The following is a 20,734-nucleotide window of genomic DNA, read 5'->3' on the forward strand; positions in this document are numbered from 1 at the left end:
ATCAAACAATCTTTTGCGAGCAAACATGAGCTTGGACACGAACAATTTGGTTCATTTATCCGCTGTAGGTAGAACTCATGGCTAGGCTGAAGACAATAACAAAAGAACTGGCTCTGATGTAGTAGCTGATCAGGGGTCGAACTGTAAAAAAGAACTAACGAGGGGCTGAATCTGCGATTTATCGATGTGATTACGGGGAAAGGAATATGCACCTGAAACCCTAATGCACATAGGCAATTGAACCAACGGTGAGCGCGGCAGGTAACGACGGCAACGGAAGAACAGACCGCCGCCGGCGCGACGGTAAGAAGATGGCGGTGCTGGGGGCGGCAGGTGGCGGTGCGTTGAAACTCCTGCGGTGTTTTTTCCCCCGACGAAGTCCCTTGGAGAAGGTAAGCATAGTATGCTTCATGCAGTGGCTTTGTTTCCTTGGTAGTGATCTACAATGATTGAATTAAGATGGTGAATATTCAGTTTCACTTAATTTATATTAAACCCAAAACTTGTTTTTGAGAATCAAACTATTCCTGTAGTCTATGAAATCAATGAAAGAGTCGGATAATAGGGCCCTCCTATCATCCGAATAATATTATTCTTCCTGGGTTTGGACGAATATAGCTCCGCCTGTTTCAGGTTAGAGTTTTTTCTTTTACAGCCGGTCCCAAGCCCGGATAAAGGAGGAGAATTGTGTGTTAGGTCGCTTACATATAGCACATTAAAAAATCCTGTTAGATCTTTATGACATGAATCTTATTATGAATATACTTGTTTTTTTGATTATATGGAATACACTGCCAACAGAGCTGAATGGGAAAAACGGATTTTTGTAGCCAACCCCAATAGGATTAAGGCTCTGTTTGACTTGGCTTGGAGGAATATAATGGTACAAATCAGATTTGGAATCATTTGCTTGAAACGTTTATCGGCTTTCCTTGGGTGCTATTGTTTACCATTTGTGGATTGAGAGAACTTCCGGGACTTTTAAGGCACTATATCCGGCCGAAGTCTTGAACAAATTGAGTGTGATATCATAGTCATATACCTTTTAGGAAATTGTGCTTGCCTGGAATATCTCAACCAAGATCCTTAAATCTCAAAATGAGGACTAGCCTTCTTCCCTCATGGTGGGTCTCCTTATTGACTCTTTAGTTTCTAGCTGTGTGTTGTGCTGCTTATTCTAGTTGCGTTGTTTATGTTTGTATGCTTTATAGTGTGGTGGCTTATTTGATGTGATGTTCTTTTTCTTGTGATTAGCTTAGCGGTATAGCCTGTATTGTTGCTCTGCCTAAGCTCTCTTGAGTTGCTTGGCCTTGGGCATGCTCTAGTGTGATGTTTGGCTCGATATATGAATCTTTATTTGGCAAAAACAAATACTTGTTTTAGTTGTTGGAATTGAGTGTACAGATGTAAGGATTGGTTTTTAGCTTGTGTTACTATGGTACTCCTTGTATTTTGGAAATCAAATTAAGCTATTTTGTGGCATAGTCATGCTGAGCTTCCATAGACACTTGTGTGTTTGATTTTTCTTTATATCATTTACATTTTGTAAATTGTTTGCGCTAAATTATCATGTCACATGATGTTAAGAGAGGAGTGCCTTTTTATTTATTTCTATTTTTGGTAATAGAGGAGTGCCCATTTTCCAATGGACTCTTTTGTGTAGTTAAAGGTGAGTTGTACATGCCTAGCTTACAATGGTGGCCACTTAATTTGCAGGGTTTTTCATCTTTAGTCTGTTTTTCTAATCAAAATTTGCTCATAAAAGTACATGTTTTGTTTAGGGAATAAAACATACATGTTAAGAGAAATGAATGTTCTGACGTAAAGCTTGGATTATCAGATTTCCCCTTGTGTTTCCTGTCGGCTTCTCTAGAACCATAAGCATTTTGCTTGCTTGGATGGAAAGGAAATGAAAGTTGTTTACTGTGCACATGGTGTGTGTTATAATGTGCACTTGGTTTTAAAAGCGAAAAAGCTTTATCTTAGCTCTCTATGGAAACACCTAATTTGCAACCTGCTAAATGTGGATGATTTGGACTGGTTTTTATTTAGGTAGTAACCGTTGGCAGATTAGGGATTAGAAATGATGAGGATTTATATGTTGTTTTGGGCCTAAGGGGTACATTTCGCCTGCTTTTCTATTACTGTTGCTGAGTTATGCCTACATTTGTATTGATTTCCAAAAATACCCTTTCTTCAGCCCTTATATAAGCATCTTGAGGGTTCATTGCATAGGATTTCATTGTATAGGGTTTCCTTCACCTCCCGCAGCCGCCGTTCTTCTTGTTGCCATTTCCATTGTTAGCACTTCTTTCGAATTCTGATGTAAGTCCTAATCCAATCGATGAATGCTTCTTAAATCTATTCTATAGATTTGTTAGTTATTTCTTCCTTTCCTTGTGTTTTGGATTTATGCTGTTGTGGTTTTCCTCATTGTTGCATCATCATCTATGTCTCTCTCCCTTTCTCTCTATCTTGTGGGTAAGTATGCCTTTTCTTCTGCTTGCCATAGATCTAAGTTACTTACCTCTGCGCCTTATTTATAGTTCTTTCTTGAAATGCAGAGGGAGGAAAGTATGGAGAATTTTGTGGTCATGGATTCGAAAAAGGAACCACAACGCTAGAGTGGGACAGAAATGGCATTTTCTTAGATGGGTGAGTCAGGTTTATTGGTGCCCTATTTTTCATGTACTTTCTATATATGTGTGTGTGTGTGTGCGTGCCACAATTTCTATCAACCGATCCATAGCCATCTCACACATGAAACTACCTTTTTTCCTTTTTGGGCAAGTAAATGTTTAGTACCAAAAATTGGGTATAATCCAAAAAAGGACCATCATGCGCATAACACCACCAAAATTTGAATTGGAGCTTAGACCTCTAAGATCCTGTATACTTGTTTGATTTTCATGATATTTCCGAATGCAATTCATAATTGCACCAAAAAAGTTATTTAGATTTGCATCAATCATCCTTAAAAATGTGAATTGGGGCTTCTTTTTATGTTTAATTGATGAGCCTTGTATCAAGCCAAATAACTATACTTATAAGGTTGAGACTTTGAGACATCCGGCAATCATTCTCTATGTGCCTGTTAGTCTACCACATGCAGCCTATTTTTGTTCGGGGCCTAACCTCATGTGACCTATTTGATTTGGTTTGTCATTGTGAGTAGTGGGCTAATTTTAATGGGTGGAACATGTATGGCTCTAATACCATCAACGAAATTTATACCAAAGCCTTAAACCTTAGATGGAGAGATCCAACATATACATTGTGTCATATTACCTCTAGCCCCAATCTATGTGTAATTCTCTGACATGTTTGGAAATATAACTGCTAAAGTTACTCCTCTATGGAGCAGCTTAAGATTTTAGATGGTAGTTGTGGAAACTTTATATCCATCTCAAAATCAATTGGCTATGAGTGGAGAGGCTGCCAAGGCTCATATACTATTTTTGGAGGAGATAACTAACCGACAAACTCCAACACTCCCCCGCACGTGCGACCCCCAACTCGCATGTGGAGAGGTAAACAAATGATCCATATCACGTAGATCACAACTAACATTGGTGCACTTATAGCACAAATAAGGGAGAACTAATTCTTCAAAAACCTAGCTGTGATACCCTGTGGAAACTTTATATTCATCTCAAAATCAATTGGTAATGAGAGACAGGCCGCCCAGACTCATATATTAGTTTTGGAGGTGATAGTTAACCGTCAAACTCCGACAGTAGTCAACAATCTAATCTAATCTGATATCTTGGTGAGCAATAAATTTATTTTCAAACCTCACAACCTATGTGATACTTGAAATACTTAGAATGTGGTTAGACCTTCTATGGAGGACCAAAGGCTTCCGACCAGACTTAAGGGGGACTGTTGAGAACATAAATAACTAAGTTAGTCCTGTCTCTAATTGTTAGGCTTTAGATGAGTAAGCGTTCAAAAATCTAGACTATCATCTCTTTTGTTTCAAAACTAGAAACTCAACTCCTCTTAAGAATTGCAGATGCATGTGTTTTTATCGCAAATACAGGCATTACATACTCTCTTATTGCGAACTTAATTTCTTATTATGCTTGATATGAATTCTTTCTTCTTTCATGCAAGTCTCAAGTGTTCTATTTACCCAAAAAAGTCTCAGTGTTCTGACATTGACATATGGTCCTTCTCAGGGCCTCAGGATTTAAAAAGCATTTCATGAATAACAAGGAAGCTACGTATGTGGATCAACCATGGGAGAACATGTATGCCATGTAGTCCACATGATAAGGATAACCTTGCATGTCAGATTATTGGTATGTTGATCATGTGAAAAATATACCCCTCTCTCTCTCTAATAGAGCGTAGATTCATTACTTAGTTTAAGCAATTTGCTCTGGTATATTGATCATGTGTGAAATATACCTATGTACTTGATGTGCTGTGGCTCTTTTCAACCATGTATACTTCTCAAGAACAAGAAATTTAAGTGAAGCACATAATATTTTCGTAGAATGATGCCAGTCTATAAACAGACCATTCTGTAATTTTAATCATTGACATTAGCCTAATGTCTCATTAGATAGTGTATCTCCTCTATCCTCCCTTCTCAGAGGAAATAAAACAAAAAGAGTGTTCATTTGCTATCTATGACAAGATTCGTTGTTGATTAACTATTGTTATTTGCAATCTGTGCCATGATTTTGTCGTTTGCAACTTGAGTCACCGATATTTGAACAAGCGGGATATTTACAACTGCATGAACAATCCAATAGTGTCTCGCTTTAACTTTTAATGTGTTCTTATAATTGTAACATGTGCAGAAGCTTCACCCCATATGTTTGCCGTTGAAACCAACATTATTTTTATGGGTCAGCCCTTAGTTTTTTCCAGCTTATTTAGCCTGAAATTTGATCTCAAGGTTTTTTGAAAACATTTCTGTGGTTCACTTAGCTTATTCACCTTTTCATCTTTAAAGCTCATAACAAACTCTAATCCAACTTTTGAAAAGTTAGTTTTTGATGCTTTTGCAAGCTCGCTTTTGTTAACATGAAACTATTTTTTTATTATGGCGAAAACACAATTGGGTATTGTACATAGCTTCTTTGCATCTGATGCTGATTTTATGTTGTCCCTTCCACTTTGCAGTTTCTAAGCACACCATATACGTAGCTTCATGGTCATGTCGGGAAATGCAAAAGTGTGGCTCCTGAAAGCAGCTCTGCTACTGCAACTGATGTGAAGATGAGACTTGATAGAGAAACCGAAACAGAAAATATAAGGTAAGGCACCTTAAACCAACTTTTTACTTTCAATTAAGGTGGGTGAACAAAAAAAAAACGAAAAGGAAGAAGTGAAATTAAACATTCCTAAATGGTTTGTCATAGGCTTATTGTTGTAGTACTCCATTACAACAATCTGGCTAAATAATCATAGAATGCAAAGGAAAAGTATATCGTGAAATAATCTAGAATGAATTTATTGCTTTATGTCTATGTATGTTTGATGTTTAAGTTTTAAGGGAAGTCATGGATGTTGGCAAGCTCAAGCATTAAAGCTTGTCAATAAGCCACATATCCAATCTTTTTTCATGATGCTCGTATTAATTGGGAGGTTTGTACATTTTACTGATTTAAGTGGGTCGAGCAGGTGATATGCTGGGTAGACAACTAACATGACTTTATCAAGGGAAATGGTGAAAAATTAGATTATGTTTTGTCAATAGAAAACCCATAAAATGACCTGATAATGGATGTCCATAAAGGTTGAATGTTGAGGTTAATTTGTTAGATAGAATTTATTAATTGTTCCTTTTACTATCATATATTCCATGTTTGGGAAGAACAAATAAAATGGTCGAGCTCCAACACATGATGGTGGTATTAGATAATACATTGCTATCAATTTTCACATTGAAACTCCATAATTCTAGTCAATTGAATGTCTTCCTTTTTTACTGCAGTAAAATTAAATATATTAAAGCTAAATAACAAAAGGGTTGTTAACAACTATTCAATTCATTGTTACTGAACAAAATTAAATATATTAAAGCTAAATAACAAAAGGGGGGTTATTACGAACTGCCCAATTAATTGTTATTGTACAAAATTATATATATTAAAGCTAAATAACAAAAGGGTAGTTGAGAACTATCCAATTAATTTTACTGAACAAATGTCCTAGGGACAGTTGTTAACAACCCTTCTGTTATTTAGCTTTAATATATTTAATGTTGTTCGGTAACAATTAATTTTATATTTTTGTCCGCATATGGCGCTTTAAATTAGTAGCGTTGGGAGTTAGTAGCTACCATTTTTGAACATATTGGAAAATACTTAAGGCAACTTACTAGAGATTTCCTAATTCCTGATTTTACCATTAGATGTAAATGAACGTAATTGCTGCCTTTGCGTGTTCTCATAGAAATTCAATAACAGTGCGATATAATTAGCTTTATTCTCTTTGACACAAATTAAGGATTGAAATTTTAGACTAAATTTTTTTAATCATAACTACAATAAATGCTAGTTGTTGGTGAACTATCATCTAAATAGCTATATAATGATTATTAAAATTAAGATACGTATTCAATTTGATTCTCAAACTATGACCGGGCCGAAAAGGGTATTTATAGGTGGGAAAAGGAGAGGAGAACACGAAATACAATAGGATGAGGTTACGATACCTAATCTGTTTTTGTCGTCTTTCTTGAAAGGGTTGGGTAATGCGTGACAGGGTCTCTCTTTTTCCGCATCTCTTTCTCTTTGTGGATTAGAAAGCTATGCTTACTATATTGATGAACAACTTTCGGACGTTCAATACATAATTAATTGTGGTTTGTGTGAATAACAAAAGGGTGCTGCTAACAAGTGTTTATGAGACATTTTTTTGTACAGTCTCTAAGACATTTATTTAGCACCAATTAATGTCGGGCATTAAGTGTTGTTCAACAACTTTTAGACGTTTATCATTAAACAAATTGTTGAACCCAGGGACACTTAATGGTACTACTTAAACAACTTGTTTAATGATAAAGGTCTAAAAATTGTTCAACCAACACTTAATGCAACTTACAACTCCTCCTCCAGGGTGACTTTTGCCGAGCAAAAACAAAAGTTGTTGACGCCGTTCAAAAAAAACAGAAGTTGTTGAATCCGTAACGTTCATTGAAAGCTTCATACAAAGAAGTTATTTAATGATCATGAGAAACAAGATAACGGTTCAACAATTTTTGGATGTTTCATATATCATTAATTGGAGCTTTACAAATGCAAGTTTGTGCAAATAATTAAAGGGTGGTGCTATCATGAGGCAGTTGAGGGTTCAACAACTTTTATTTTTTTTTGAACAACTTCAACAACTTTTGTTTTTTCTCGGAGAAAGTTAGTATTGTTAGAGACACTTTCATAGGTTTTAGGGTGCACTTTCCTATTATAAGGTTTTAGTGGTTTAGGCACTTTCATTGGGTTTAAGGTTTTAGACACTTTATAGGGTACCCAAGAGTTTAGGTTACGCGTGTGTACTTGTGGACTTATCACTAAATCTCCCATTAATTATTTGCACAAACCTGCTGACAAGTGTTTATGAGACATTTTTTGTACAATCCCTATTTATTTAGCACCAATTAACGTAGTTGTTCAACCAACATTTATTACAATTGTAAGTGGCATTTAGTGTTGTTCAATAACTTTTAGACGTTTATCATTAAACAAATTGTTGAACCCAGGGACACTTAATGGTACTACTTAAACAATTTGTTTAATGATAAATGTCTACAAGTTGTTCAAAAGTTGTTGAAGCCGTTCAAAAAAAAAACAAAAGTTGTTGAACCCTTAACGTTCATTGAAAGCTTCATACAAAGAAGTTATTTAATGATCATGAGAAACAAGACAACGGTTCAACAATTTTTGGATGTTTCATATATCATTAATTGGAGCTTGACAAATGTAGGTTTGTGCAAATAATTAAAGGGTGCTGCCAACAATTGCTCATGAGGCAGTTAAGGGTTCAACAACTTTTGTTTTCTCTCGGCGAAAGTCAGTATTGTTAGAATAGTTAGATTAACACCCTGAAGGAGGAGTTGCAAGTAGCATTAAATGTTGGTTGAACAACTTTGAGACAAACCTAGGGTCTATAAAAAAAAATGCCTCATGAGCAATTGTTAGTAGTACCCTTTAATTATTTGCACAAACCTACATTTGTCAAGCTTCAATTAATGATATATAAAACATCTAAAAATTGTTGAACCGTTATCTTGTTTCTTTTGATCATTAAATAACTTTTTTGTATGAAGCTTTTAATGAACGTTAATGGTTCAACAACTTTTGTTTGTTTTGAACGGCTTCAACAACTTTTGTATTTGCTCTGCGAAAGTCAATATTGTTAGAATAGTTAGATTAGCTCCTTTGGAGGAGGGGTTGCAAGGAGGGATTGTAAGTTGCATTAAGTGTTGGTTGAACGACTTTTAGACCTTTATCATTAAACAAGTTGTTTAAGTAGTACCATTAAGTGTCCCTGGGTTCAACAATTTGCTTAATGATAAACGTCTAAAAGTTGTTGAACAACACTTAATGCCACTTACAACTGTAATAAATGTTGGTTGAACAACTACATTAATTGGTGCTAAATAAATGCCCTAGGGACTGTACAAAAAATGTCTCAAACACTTGTTAGCAGGTTTGTGCAAATAATTAATGAGAGATTTAGTGATTGGTCCACTATAGAGATTTCATAAGCCCACAAGTCCACACGCGTTACCCTAAACCCTAGGGTACTCTAAGAAAATGCCTAAAACTTTAAACCCTATGAAAGTGCCTAAACCACTAAAACCCTCTAATAGGACCCTACGCTAGGATACCCTACCCTACCCTACCCTAAGGTAAGGAAAGTCAAAAGTGCACCCCAAAACCCTATGAAAGTGCTTAAACCCTAGGGTACTCTACCCAAGGGAGTGGACTGGGCCTACTGTGAACTTTTTAAAATGGACTTAGACACCCTACAAAACTAATAGGTGGATTTGTGGGCTTGTGAAATTCACATAATGGACCTAAGACCAATTTTTTAATAATTAAAGGGTGCTGCTAACAATTGCTCATGAGGCATTTTTTTTTTACAAACCCTAGGATATACATTACGGAAAATTGTTTTGTCATTATGTATTAGTGAGGGTATTACGGTATACAATTGAATGGATATCCTTAGGAGAAACAATTAGAATGTCATCACTCTTTACGTGTAATTGAAAATAAATTAACCGTAACTAACTGCAATATCAATAGCTAACTTAGTTTAGCAACACCTGTTACTTGATTTGTCACTGTTTAGGGGTAACTCAAGATATAACGGTTACGTTACTAATTATCCCAAAAGCTTAAGTTGTTAGGAAATGAACCCAATGGTGTATATCAACCTATTTCAACGCAACTAAATGATTAGGTTCTACCAATCCTTGCAAGCGGAACCCATCAATTTGAGATACAATAATGTCATGATAACTGTTGAAAATTGTCCACATCGGTTAATTATCTCCTCCAAAACTAGTATATGTGCTTGAGTGACCTCTCCACTCATTGCCAATTGGTTTTGAGATGGACATAAAGTTTCCACATGGTATCAGAGCGGGACCCATTCCACCTCAAATTTTAAAAAATTTACAATCTACTGCCCACGATGACAGTCCAGCACAAAGGCATCACGATTATAGACTAAAAAATAGGCTACAAGTGACAAACCTCAAACACGGTTGCACGTGAGGGGGGATGTTAAGGAAATAGAGTCCCACATTGCTTGGGAGTGGAATGGGTGATCACTTTATAACATTTGGGACATCTCCACTCATTGCCAATTGGTTTTGAAACGGATATATAGTTTCCACAATAACCACACATATGCACCATAAGTTGTGTTATGTTAATCCACAAATGTAGTCAGCAAATTCACACACAGAGAGAGAGAGACCTCCTTCAAGGGAGAAGACAAAAATCGCTCAAGAATCCTAGCCGCAGCCTCTTGTTCTTTGTGTTCTCTTCTCCTTTCTCTGCCTATAAAAACCCTTTCACCTTGCCATAGTTTGTGAGTCAGATTAAGAGGGGAGAGAAATAAGAAGCTAGCTATGTAATTGGAGAGAGAGGGAGGGAGGGAGAGAGATGACGATTTTCTAGAGGCCATGGCAGGATGGATTCTTGACCACAAATGTCTGTCGAGATGGAGCCGTGCAGAGGGTGATCTCCTTTCTTTCACATAGGAGTGATTAGACTGATTACTTAATATACATAATGAACATCTCCACCACTACTCTATTGCATGCCACCCAGCTTCTGAACCACATCAGGTTGTCCCCATGATTTAGGGTTGGTATGTTGTATGGCCCATGTTTTTCCAGCACTGTCTCCCCCAGCTGTTTTTGGCCTTCCTTGTACAAACCGCCTATTCGCCCTACCTCTATGTTCATGTCTGCTATAACATCAGTCAATTGATCCACCTTAGAGCACTCAGCTATGCCACTACACTTGGATGATGAGCCCTCATTTGTTGTTCGTATTGCTGACTAATCATCCAAGCTTAGTGGCATAACTGAGAGCTCTAGTCTAAGGTTGGATCAATTGACTGATGTTCTAGGTGGATGATAATAGAGAAGAGGGGGATAGGAGGTTTGTATAAGGAGTCCAAAAGTAGAGCTGGTGGCGGCAGCGCTGGAAAACCATGGGCTACATAGAATTCCATTCCCGAAGCATGGGGACATCCTGATAACTTCAGAAGCTGGGTGGCATGCAGCAGAGTAGTGGCGGAGAGGTTCTTCAGAGTAATCAGTGATTATACCCAAGCTATGGGGAAATATATTCTGTAATAGAAGCAGCTGTAATTTCATGATTTTCTAATTTGTGTGCCATCTGTTTTATATAAGATTTTAGTTGTTGCAAAGTGTGAGCACAAATTGTTTGCTGTCTACTTGCTTTATGCAGCATAAGTTCCATGGCTACTGACATTTGAGGATATGACATTAGATAGAGTAAAAGTTTTTAAAAACAATGCTGACAAATGCATTGCCAAGAGTTCACTCGTAAAATTACACATTATGTGTTGAAACCAATGAGGTAGAGCTGATGAAATGGACTGTGTTGGTAATGAGCACTACTAGTTACACAGACTAAGGTTTAGCATAGCTTCTAATTCCTATGATACCATCTTATCCAAATACAGAGAAGTCCAAAGGCAGATAAGTCCATATAAACCTCTGAAGCAGCTTTGAAGTGTCCATAGTTGGGTCGAAATGTTTACACCGCTCCTTGATTTTCTTGTGGTTCTTTTTCTTGTGAAGAAACTTTGCTAACTAGTCAGGACCTTACATCATCGTTTCAACTCACTCTTGATCAATTCTTTATGACAAGTGTACCTGGATGGTTTACCTCATGCCGCAGATAGGCCTTATTCACCATCTCCAGTGGGATACATGGTATTCTAACAATCAGCCTTTCCAGATTCTCTCATCTCCAAGTATGACATTAAAATCCTCTTGTCTTCACCAATGGATGACAAAAAATGGGTTCTGTTTTTGCTTCAAGTTGTTCTTTGATGTGTAACTCCGTTATAGTTTCCAGGAGCATTAAATTAGTCTCTATCATTTCCACAAAAACAGAAGAAGTGAAAATTATTCAATTACCGCCTGGAATAAGGCACCCTCCTCTCACCAGACTAGTGGACCCCCACCATAAATTCATCCATGGAACCCACTGTTTGGTGATTTTTGTCCAAATTGAAAAAAAAAGTAACTTTTGTTATGTCTCAATAGTAAGGTGGAAGTTTGTTGTTCTGGTGTTCATATATCAAGTCATTATCGGCCAGATTTGTCATTACAGGTTGATGCAACAAAGTTGATACTTTGAAATATAGTTTTGTTGATTGGTTAATTGGCTACTGCTAGGGTAATGCCAAACATTTTGTTGCTTTCATAAAATTGGCCTAGCAATCCACTCATCCACCCACAACCCCTCCCCTCCCATGCACAAACAATGGGTTTATATACTGGTGGTATCATCACAATGATAGTCCACGGTTAGACGGACTAAGGTTTAGCATAGCCTCTAAACCTATGATGACATCTGATCCAAATACAGAGAAGTCCAAAGGCCGATAAGTCCATATAAACCTCTGAAGCAGCTTTGAAGTGCCCATAATGGGATCAAAATATTTACACTGCTCCTTGATTTTCTTGAGAAGAAACTTTGCTAACTTGTCAGGACCTTACATCATCTTTTCAACTCACTTTTCATCTATATTCTCTATGGTAAGTGTACCTGGATGGTAGGCCTTTATTCCATCATCTCCAGTGGGATACATATTTATTTTCATCTCCAAGTATTACATTAAACTCCTCATCTTCACCAATGGATGACAAAAAATGGGTTCTGTTTCTGCTTCAAAAAGTCTCTTTGATGTGTAACTTCATTAAATTAGTAACTAACTATTGTTACATATTTATTTTCATCTTTAAGTATTACATTAAACTCCTCCTTGTCTTCACCAATGGATGACAAAAAATGGGTTCTGTTTCTGCTTCAAAAAGTCTCTTTGATGTGTAACTTCATTAAATTAGTAACTATTGTAACATATTTATTTTCATCTCCCAAGTATTACATTAAAATCTTCTTGTCTTCACCAATGGATGACAAAAAATGGGTTCTGTTTCTGCTTCAAAAAGTCTCTTTGATGTGTAACTTCATTAAATTAGTAACATTGTTTCCAGGAGCATTAAATTAGTCACTATCAGTTCCATAAAAACAGAAGTGAAAATTGTTAAATACAGTTGGGAGTAAGGTACCCTACTCTCACAAGACTAGTGGACCCACGCGGTAAATTTCATCCATGGAACCCACTTGTTAAGTGATTTTTGTCCACATTGGAAAAAAAACCAACTTTTGCTGTGTCTCACTAGTAAGTTGGAAGTTTTTTGTTCTGGTGTTCATGTATCGAGTCATTATCAGCCAGATTTGTCATCTTATATGCAGGTTGATGCAACAAAGTTGATACTTGAAAATATAGTTTTGTTCATTGTTTGCTTGGCTGCTGCAAGGGTAATGCCAAACATTTTGTTGCTTTCGTACATTGGCCTAGCAACGCACTCATCCACCCGCAACCCCTCCCCTTCCATGCATAAACAATGGGTTAATATATTGGTGGTATCATCAGAGTAATGGTCTATGGAAGATTACGATATGTATGAGACAAGAAAATGAAGGATTGAAATTGTATGGGAAACACGGAATCCTAATTCGGGTTCTACGTTAATGTGTTTTAGCGAGTACAGTCCCATCCTTTTTTGGATTTCTATATTCCTATTTCTCTATCTCGTTCTAGTTCTAGTATAATTGCCTCGTGGTCGTGGATGACTTTGAATATCACTTCTATCTGCTACGCTTTGGTGTAACAGCAGCTATATGACCACTTCTGTTTTACTGTTCCTGACAATTAGTAGCATAGTCTAAAATGGGGACCCGGTGTCCCTGCAGTGAGGGAAAACACTGCAAATTGCTGCCCCCCAAAACGATGCCGTTTTGGGGTGTATTGAGAATAATCTCTCTCTCTCTCTCTCTCTCTCTCTCTCTCTCTCTCTCTCTCTGACCCCTTTGTCGTCTTCTGTCTTGTTCTTAATTCGTTTTCTTCTTCACCATATATAACGGCAACTTAATGCTGAATGCTGGGAATGGTTGGCTCTCTCTCTCTCTCTCTCTCTCTCTATTGAACTGTAAGATTTGGGTCCTCCTCTCCCGGTGTTATTTGGGTCCTCAACCAACACTATCCTCTGTCGGTCCTGTAATCCTAAAATTCCACAAAAAACTTTCAAATCCCTCTCATTATTTTTGAAGAGCAGCTTTTGATTTTGGTGGTGCAATCCCATTTGGCCCTGAAAGCATTTTCGTCAATTATTGCAATCCCTAGTGAACCGAAGTTTGGACAAACCTAGACATACCGGTGGGTTTAGAGGTGGATTTAGAAACTAGAATTGAACAAGTTTTTTTTTTTTTGGTAACTGAGAATTGAACAATTTGTTAAATGGAGTAGTAAACTGAACAAAGGTATTGATGGAAAAAGAGATGTAAATTGATAGGGTGAAAACATCTCCATGCAGTATGCAATGCACTACTACTCCACAGAAAGAGTGAACAGATAAAATTGATGAAACGGTATTGTAAGTTCTGCGTGGGGAGAGAGAGTGTGAGAGAGAGAGAACATGGGGAATTGGGGATGAAAGTTTTGCGTGGGGCTGGGGGATGGCCATTAAGATCAGAAATGAATTAAGAAAGAAGACAGAAGGGTCAAACGGGGGGGGGGCCGGGCGGGCGAGAGAGAGAGAGAGAGAGAGAGAGAGAGAGAGAGAGAGAGAGAGAGAGATATTCACGTGATTATTCCCTATACACCCCAAAGCGACGTCGTTTTGGGGGACTGCAATTTGCAGCGCTTTTCCCTCACTGCAGGGACACCTGGTCCGATCCGTAAAATGGTCAGCAGTGTTTATAGACAAAGATACTTGTTACAAAATGGAGGTTGTGAATGTTCAATCTAGACAGATTGTGAATGGATGGACTCTCTTCAATAGTGCGGATTTCTTGGTTCCAACATGCATATGTTGTTATTGGAGGAATCTAACGGCGATTAGAAGCAAATCCTAAAGGCAGCAGGGAAATAGTGGTCCACAAGTCTCACTCGTTTTTTACAATCTAAGTAATTCTCTGACTCTAAATTTTATTTTTATTTTCCTTTCTCGGTACTCTACATTTGTTGATTATTTGAAAACTTCCTCATGTTTGTCATTTCTTTCCTATGTTTGTGCCACAATTCATCCTTCAAATGGTATTATACTATTGAGATGCTTCTGCTTCTAATTCGATTCACCACGATGGAAAGATGATATCACTCCTTGCATATAACCAAAATGTCTCGCATTAAGCCTGAAAATGCCAGCATTTGGTATTCATCGATTGATAATTGTCGTGCCCTTTATCGTTTGCTGCTGGTGCTGAGCAAAGCAACAATTCTGAAACGTAACTCAGAGAACTCATGGTAGTGACAACCCTGTTTCAGCTTCTGCAACTGATGCCCAAAGAACGAAGCTAGGCAAGTAATGAAACAAACTTGAGTCATCTCGAGAATCAAGGAGGCTTGCTGGGTTGCTCAAAGGCGTCAGCCAATCTTTTTTTTACAACTCGGTATCCGGCCCAATATCTTCGGTGATCAACAGATCTGAAAAGTGAAGTCGGAGAGCCTCAAAAGCTTCCTGGACTGCTAATCCAGGGAAACCAATTACATCATCCCATAGCAGGGTGGCCTCCGTTAATCCTGGCCAACAAGATTGTTCCGATAGGAATTGGAAGTCCGACAACCATTTGTATGAATTCCTCCTATGTATGTTGCTTTATTTGCATCTTTTGAGTTTTGACACTCTGTGACCTGCATTTGGTATCCATTGTTGTTACCCTAGATAATTTTTGAAGTTATATGGGAGGTCTCCTTTCGGCCACACCGGCAAATCGGCCCTGTTTCAGTCCATTAATGATAGCTGTTGCAGAAATAGATAGGCCTGAGAATTTTCCTCCACATTCCCAATATAGCTCTCGTTTATTGTTTTTCATTCTTGTTTTCTTGCATTTTCCAGAATAACAATGATAAAATATCCAAAAAAATACTCGTCTTCTTCATTTGTGCGCGATAGATGGGCCGTTGGTGTTTTCGGAAACATGAGCAATGACGAGTTAAAAAATACTGGTAATTTCCCTGGAAAGTGGATTTTTCGTAAAATTTTCTCTAGAATTCGCCAAGAATTTTACTTGTTCAATAATTTGCACAGTTGAGGTGCAAATTCTTGAGATTGACCCGACAACTCAAATGAGCCACCGGTTCTTGTTATGCATTAACCAACAGATAAATTTCATTAGTTTCTTTCTTTTCAACCAAACATTGAATAAAAACCAAAAATAAATAGATAAATAAATAAATAAATAAAGAACATACTAAACATTGAATAAAAACCAAAAATAAATAGATAAATAAATAAATAAATAAAGAACATACTAATGGAATTTGATCAGGTGAGTAGTAAATAGGAACGTTACTAAAATAGCACTTTAACAAACTTAGTAGTTTCACCCAATTAAAAGATAAAAAACTTCACCAGTTCAAGAAAAACACCAAATCATAAACAAAGCAAAGCCAACTCGAGAAGAAACCTATGACTACACCAATCATGTTCATACCAAGATCGAACAGATTTTAAGCCACTAAATCTCTCTGCAGAATACAGTCTTAATCCATGGCTGATTCCTTCCATCCACCATAGTTCCCCTCCTCTGCCTTGAATTCCAGTTCAGAGCCTCTCTGCAACAATCAGCAAAGAGTTTTGTTGGGCGTTTGTTAAAAAAAAAATAGATTTGAGAAAGCTGATTCACAAATTCAGAAACCAAATAAGCTGAAACTCGATACTTCTCAGAATTAGCATTTAGAACTAGAAGTTATTATCAGCGCCTAAAAGCAAAAACAGAAGCAGAGGTTGTAGCAAACACACTAACAATTTTGGGGTGCCCAAGTATAAACCGGCAGCCCAAAAGCCATTGCAAACACGCTAAGAGTTCGAGGCGCTAGCTCATTATTGCCGATCCAATGCTTCCCTGAATCTAGCCTACCATATCTTGTTTGAAGGTTGAGAAAGGGCAAAAGTGAGATGACAGAAAACCGTAGGAGGAAATCAACATCAAAGAAGCAAGGGGAGGGGTAACCGTGTTAGACATTATTCTCATTTCTTAATGTTAACATGAATTCAAAGTATCTATTGTACTCATTGGAAAATAGTACTTGAAAGCATGTGGAAGGTGAATAGAAAAAGAGGATCTAAGAAGGGTTAAAGAAAAATAATAAAACACAATTTGAATATGTTGCAATAAGCCATAAAATTCAAGGGGCAAGACAAGTTCTTGAGTTTTGCTGAAGAGATTCCAAGAACTGACAGGCAAACAAAGTGAAGGATAAAGCAAAACAAAGAATTACCTCGGGAGTGAAAGTCAGGCCAACCTTAATCTCTCCACGAAATTCTTCGGCTTTCACAACATTGTAAACGGTTGGTGGGATGTTGCCTTCATCAAACAATGGTTCTAACGGAATGCTACAAGGACCATCACAGTCAATGAATTTTAATTCTAGCATCCTATAAGAGAAGGGGAATAATATGCAGGCCCAAGTATCATTGTTCCAAATGACGACAAACAAAAGAATGTCATTTAAATGATGTTCAAAGTAAAAATTTGGCTTCTTGGCCCCAATTACAAGTGTTGTACTGAAAGCTCGAAATGATTGTCAAAATTTTCAGCGATATACCTCCGGTAATCAAAATACCAAAATAGATTCCAAGGGAGTGCACATCTCTCTCTTGCTTTCTCTCTCTCTCTCAAGAACCACGCACACTAAAAGTTTGGATGTGTGACATGCCCCTATAAGTTGGATGATGCTACGGTGTCCCCGGTCATTTTAGGGACACCGTAATTTTTGGCATAACTTCACCATTATGAGCATAACTAAAACCCATTACAAGCATAATAGAACCCAAATACGGCATAACCAAGGAATATTCAAAAAACCAATCAAGGCATAACAATCAAGTTATGCCTTGTTATGGTTCTGTTATGCTTATAATGGTTTTGGTTATACCATAATAGATTTTGGTTATGCTCATAGTGGTTTTGTTATGCCAAAAGTTACGGTGTCCCCAAAATGACCGGGGACACCGAAGTCATTCCCCTATAAGTTTGGATGTGGCATGCGGAAAGATGATGATAGAAGTACTTATTGACCCATCTCACAAATACATACATGACTAGATGCTAATGTGCCAAATTGATATGTATAAATGAAATGCGAAAGAGTACTTACGTAGCCTCTCCAACAAAATCATCCTCACTGAAGTTGTCACTATCCATAACTTTGATCCTAATTTCTGAAACACCATCCGAGAGGGTGAATACAAAGGTCTCATTCCATTCGGGAGTAGTTCCCTTACCTGCATAAACCATGTACCAGTGAAAATAAGGACAAAGCAAAGACTCTATATAGCTAATGATTCTACAAAAAAAATTTGCAGATCATTTTGAAAACATAAGTCAAGAACCAACGAAAACAATCTATATAATTCATCTTTCTTGTTTCCAAGGGTCTAAATAAATTTACACCATATTCCAAAATAGATACTGAGATTTGCCTCAATGGAAAAAAAATGGAAGGGGAGAAAAGAAAAGCATAGTAACCATAAACCACCTGATGCAACGCTGCTTTTCTGTTCCTGAGTCCGACAAATGACAACCGCGTATGGGTCCATGTTAGCTGCTCATAGAAAATCAATCTCATTAACCAGTAAATAGTTATACAAGGAAATTGCAAATGAATATTTCTAAGCTGCTTCAGAGAATAAGAATTCCAACAAGTTACTGTAGACACATTGCCTGAATCAAAAGGAAATTTTAAGGGCGTCTCAAGATCCAGACACAAACATTTTAACAAGAAAATACACTCTTACCTATTGGTCCATGGAAAAGAATTTACTGCCATTGAAATGCATCAGATTGGTTTGGAAACCAATGCATACCATAATTTCAGCATTAACAAGATGGAATAAGAGCATTTTTTGAATAAGTGATGAAAAATTGATGAACTTTAAAGCTCATTGAATCTGGAATACTAGATGAGATGCATCAAACCAAGAAGCATCTGATTTTTTTCCATTTTTATAACTCAAGGGACTGATCCCTGAGGACCAATACCACAAATACCATTGTCCACTAGCAAGGAGCCCGCATAGAATATGATCCGTGCATGAACAAAGCAACGCGCAAATAGAAATATAACATCAAACTGCCTACGCTTTCCTTTCCTTATCAGGAAATACACATCAAACATCCACGATATATCAAAAATCAATCCTTGTCAAAATCATGGTTTTCAAAGAAAACAGCCATATACCACCGATTTTGATCACTAATGTGTTATCATAGGATCCACTTCTATTTTCTATAACATAACCTTTTTGCAAATCAAAATCAACAACAAACATCCAACTAGGCGGTGGAGATAAAATTGCGGCGGCCTATCTCTCTCTCCCTCTCTCTCTCTCTCTCTCTCTCTTTTGATATGCACATGTCCGGTCAGCTAACACGCACCTCGACAAACGGGGCATCTTTATCTTGCTTATTAGGCTGAGATTTAGGCTGAGATGGAATGAGGTATGAGAATTACCCCATAAATGAAACTAAAACATATACAGAAGTATATATATACAGGTAGATTATATAGATAGAAGGAGAAGGAAAGAGATTTGGTGAGAAAACTTACAGAGGAAATCGGTATTCTCGAGGCCTTTGGCGCCAACGAGGAGAACTTCGAGCCTGCCTCGAGGCATCTCTGGATCGCCAAACGAAGGGAAAGAAAGAGAACAGAGATCGGAATCCAATGATTTCTCTCTCTCTTCTCTCTCTCTCTCTCTCTCTCTCTGGATGATTGTCCGATGAATGATGGAAGTCCAGCAGCGGGGAAATGAATTTATATTAGCGTCCTGAAGCCGGTTAGAAGTTGTCTGGAGCAGTTTGGACCGGGTTATAGAGGATGGATAAGATTCCGGTTCGTTGACTACTTTTTGACCCTCGTCGACTTTTTGGGATGTTTGGTAACCTTTTTATTTCAGTTTTTGATTTTTATTTTCACTTTTTTTAGGACTAATATAAAAAAATTTGTTTGGTAACATATTTTTACTTTTTTGTTTTTAAAAAACTTTTTTAAAATTTCTGAAAATTCTAAAAACTAGAAAAGGGAGTTTTACACTGTATTGAAAAAGTTCGACCCGTCCGTTTGTCGATCCCGATCGTTGCTCTCTCTCGTGATGTTCTGGTACGCTCCTCTCTCTCTCTCTCTCTCTCCATAACTCTCTCGTCTCTCTCTTCCCCTCTCTCCGAGTCTCCTGCAAAACCCTAGATGGATCCTTTTGGATTTGTGTGTTTGGTCCATTGATATTCGTTCCTCTTTATGAAACTCAAATTCTGCAGTTGTATTTATATAATCTATGTTTTTTTTTAGATTAATTGAAGAATACAAGCTTAGTCAACCATTTTGAGGAGAATTTACGGACTAAATCTATGTTCTTCTATTATTACTTCTGCCAGGTTATGATATTGGTTCTGGGTGGTTCTAATACTGCTATTATTCTGATAATTTTGGTTGCAAATTGATGTTGTTGTTGTTATGTATCTACCATTTATTCGCATGCGCTGGACTACGGATTAGGATTGCAGGTGTTAGTAGTATTTCAGTTGGATTTTTACTTTCTCGGTAGCTTTTGGTCAAATCTTCTTTATGCAGGAAAGGTCCCCAATGAAAAATGCATGAGTCTTGTCCCTGTTTTGGACCCCATATCCATTATCCCCCATTAAACGTAGCAATGTAACTCATCTGATTATACTGGACTAGTTCAAATGGCCTAGCCTGAAAGTAATGTTCGTTTTGAGACTCGGCCAAACAACCGATCACAGAGTTCTCTGCACAAAAAGAGCCTCTAAAATAGAGTCTTTTATAGATCCACCCTTTAAGGAGTTTCAGTCTAGCAGTTGCAACTTCCAAACCTATCCTAAGAGGGAAAGGATGATCAGTGACACAACATTTGCATAGTTGTGCTATGTGACTCCCAAATTACTAGAGTTTAAAATATATTTTGTCCTTTAAA

At 37.4% G+C, this 20,734-nt stretch overlaps 1 protein-coding gene and 1 long non-coding RNA gene across 8 annotated transcripts; one reads left to right on the forward strand and one right to left on the reverse strand.

The window, feature by feature from the left end:
- Window positions 1-18: 18 nt before the first annotated feature.
- LOC131333479 (uncharacterized) lies at window positions 19-15,511 on the forward strand. 7 transcript variants are annotated; one of them, XR_009201810.1, is made up of 6 exons: window positions 19-392; window positions 2,565-2,655; window positions 4,182-4,304; window positions 5,137-5,270; window positions 13,415-13,481; window positions 14,494-15,511. It is a non-coding gene; the product is annotated as an uncharacterized LOC131333479 (long non-coding RNA). The 7 variants fall into 7 exon arrangements; XR_009201813.1 differs by lacking the exon at window positions 13,415-13,481 and having other exon boundaries at window positions 69-392; window positions 14,549-15,511; XR_009201812.1 differs by lacking the exon at window positions 13,415-13,481 and having other exon boundaries at window positions 70-392; window positions 14,553-15,511.
- A 564-nt stretch (window positions 15,512-16,075) lies between these two features.
- LOC131333489 (elicitor-responsive protein 3) lies at window positions 16,076-19,559 on the reverse strand. Its single transcript, XM_058368035.1, has 5 exons — window positions 19,354-19,559; window positions 18,283-18,348; window positions 17,902-18,028; window positions 17,023-17,137; window positions 16,076-16,356 (listed from the first exon to the last, which is right to left on the reverse strand). Exons 1-5 carry the CDS (start codon window positions 19,418-19,420, stop codon window positions 16,285-16,287), a joined length of 447 nt encoding a protein of 148 aa, XP_058224018.1. The 5' UTR covers window positions 19,421-19,559; the 3' UTR covers window positions 16,076-16,284.
- Window positions 19,560-20,734: the final 1,175 nt, after the last annotated feature.

Source organism: Rhododendron vialii, chromosome 7a (assembly GCF_030253575.1).
Source record: "Rhododendron vialii isolate Sample 1 chromosome 7a, ASM3025357v1".
Classification (NCBI taxonomy): Eukaryota; Viridiplantae; Streptophyta; class Magnoliopsida; order Ericales; family Ericaceae; genus Rhododendron; species Rhododendron vialii.

What these genes read in the sequence shown, in the direction of transcription:
- LOC131333489 (XM_058368035.1), bottom strand. Translation starts at nt 19,420, where the DNA reads ATGCCTCGAGGCAGGCTCGAAGTTCTCCTCGTTGGCGCCAAAGGCCTC. An exon ending in GATTTTGTTGGAGAGGCTAC is followed by an intron (nt 17,138 to 17,901) that starts GTAAGTACTCTT and finishes TGGTCCTTGTAG; the next exon opens with CATTCCGTTAGAACCATTGT. An exon ending in GCCTGACTTTCACTCCCGAG is followed by an intron (nt 16,357 to 17,022) that starts GTAATTCTTTGT and finishes TGATTGTTGCAG; the next exon opens with AGAGGCTCTGAACTGGAATT.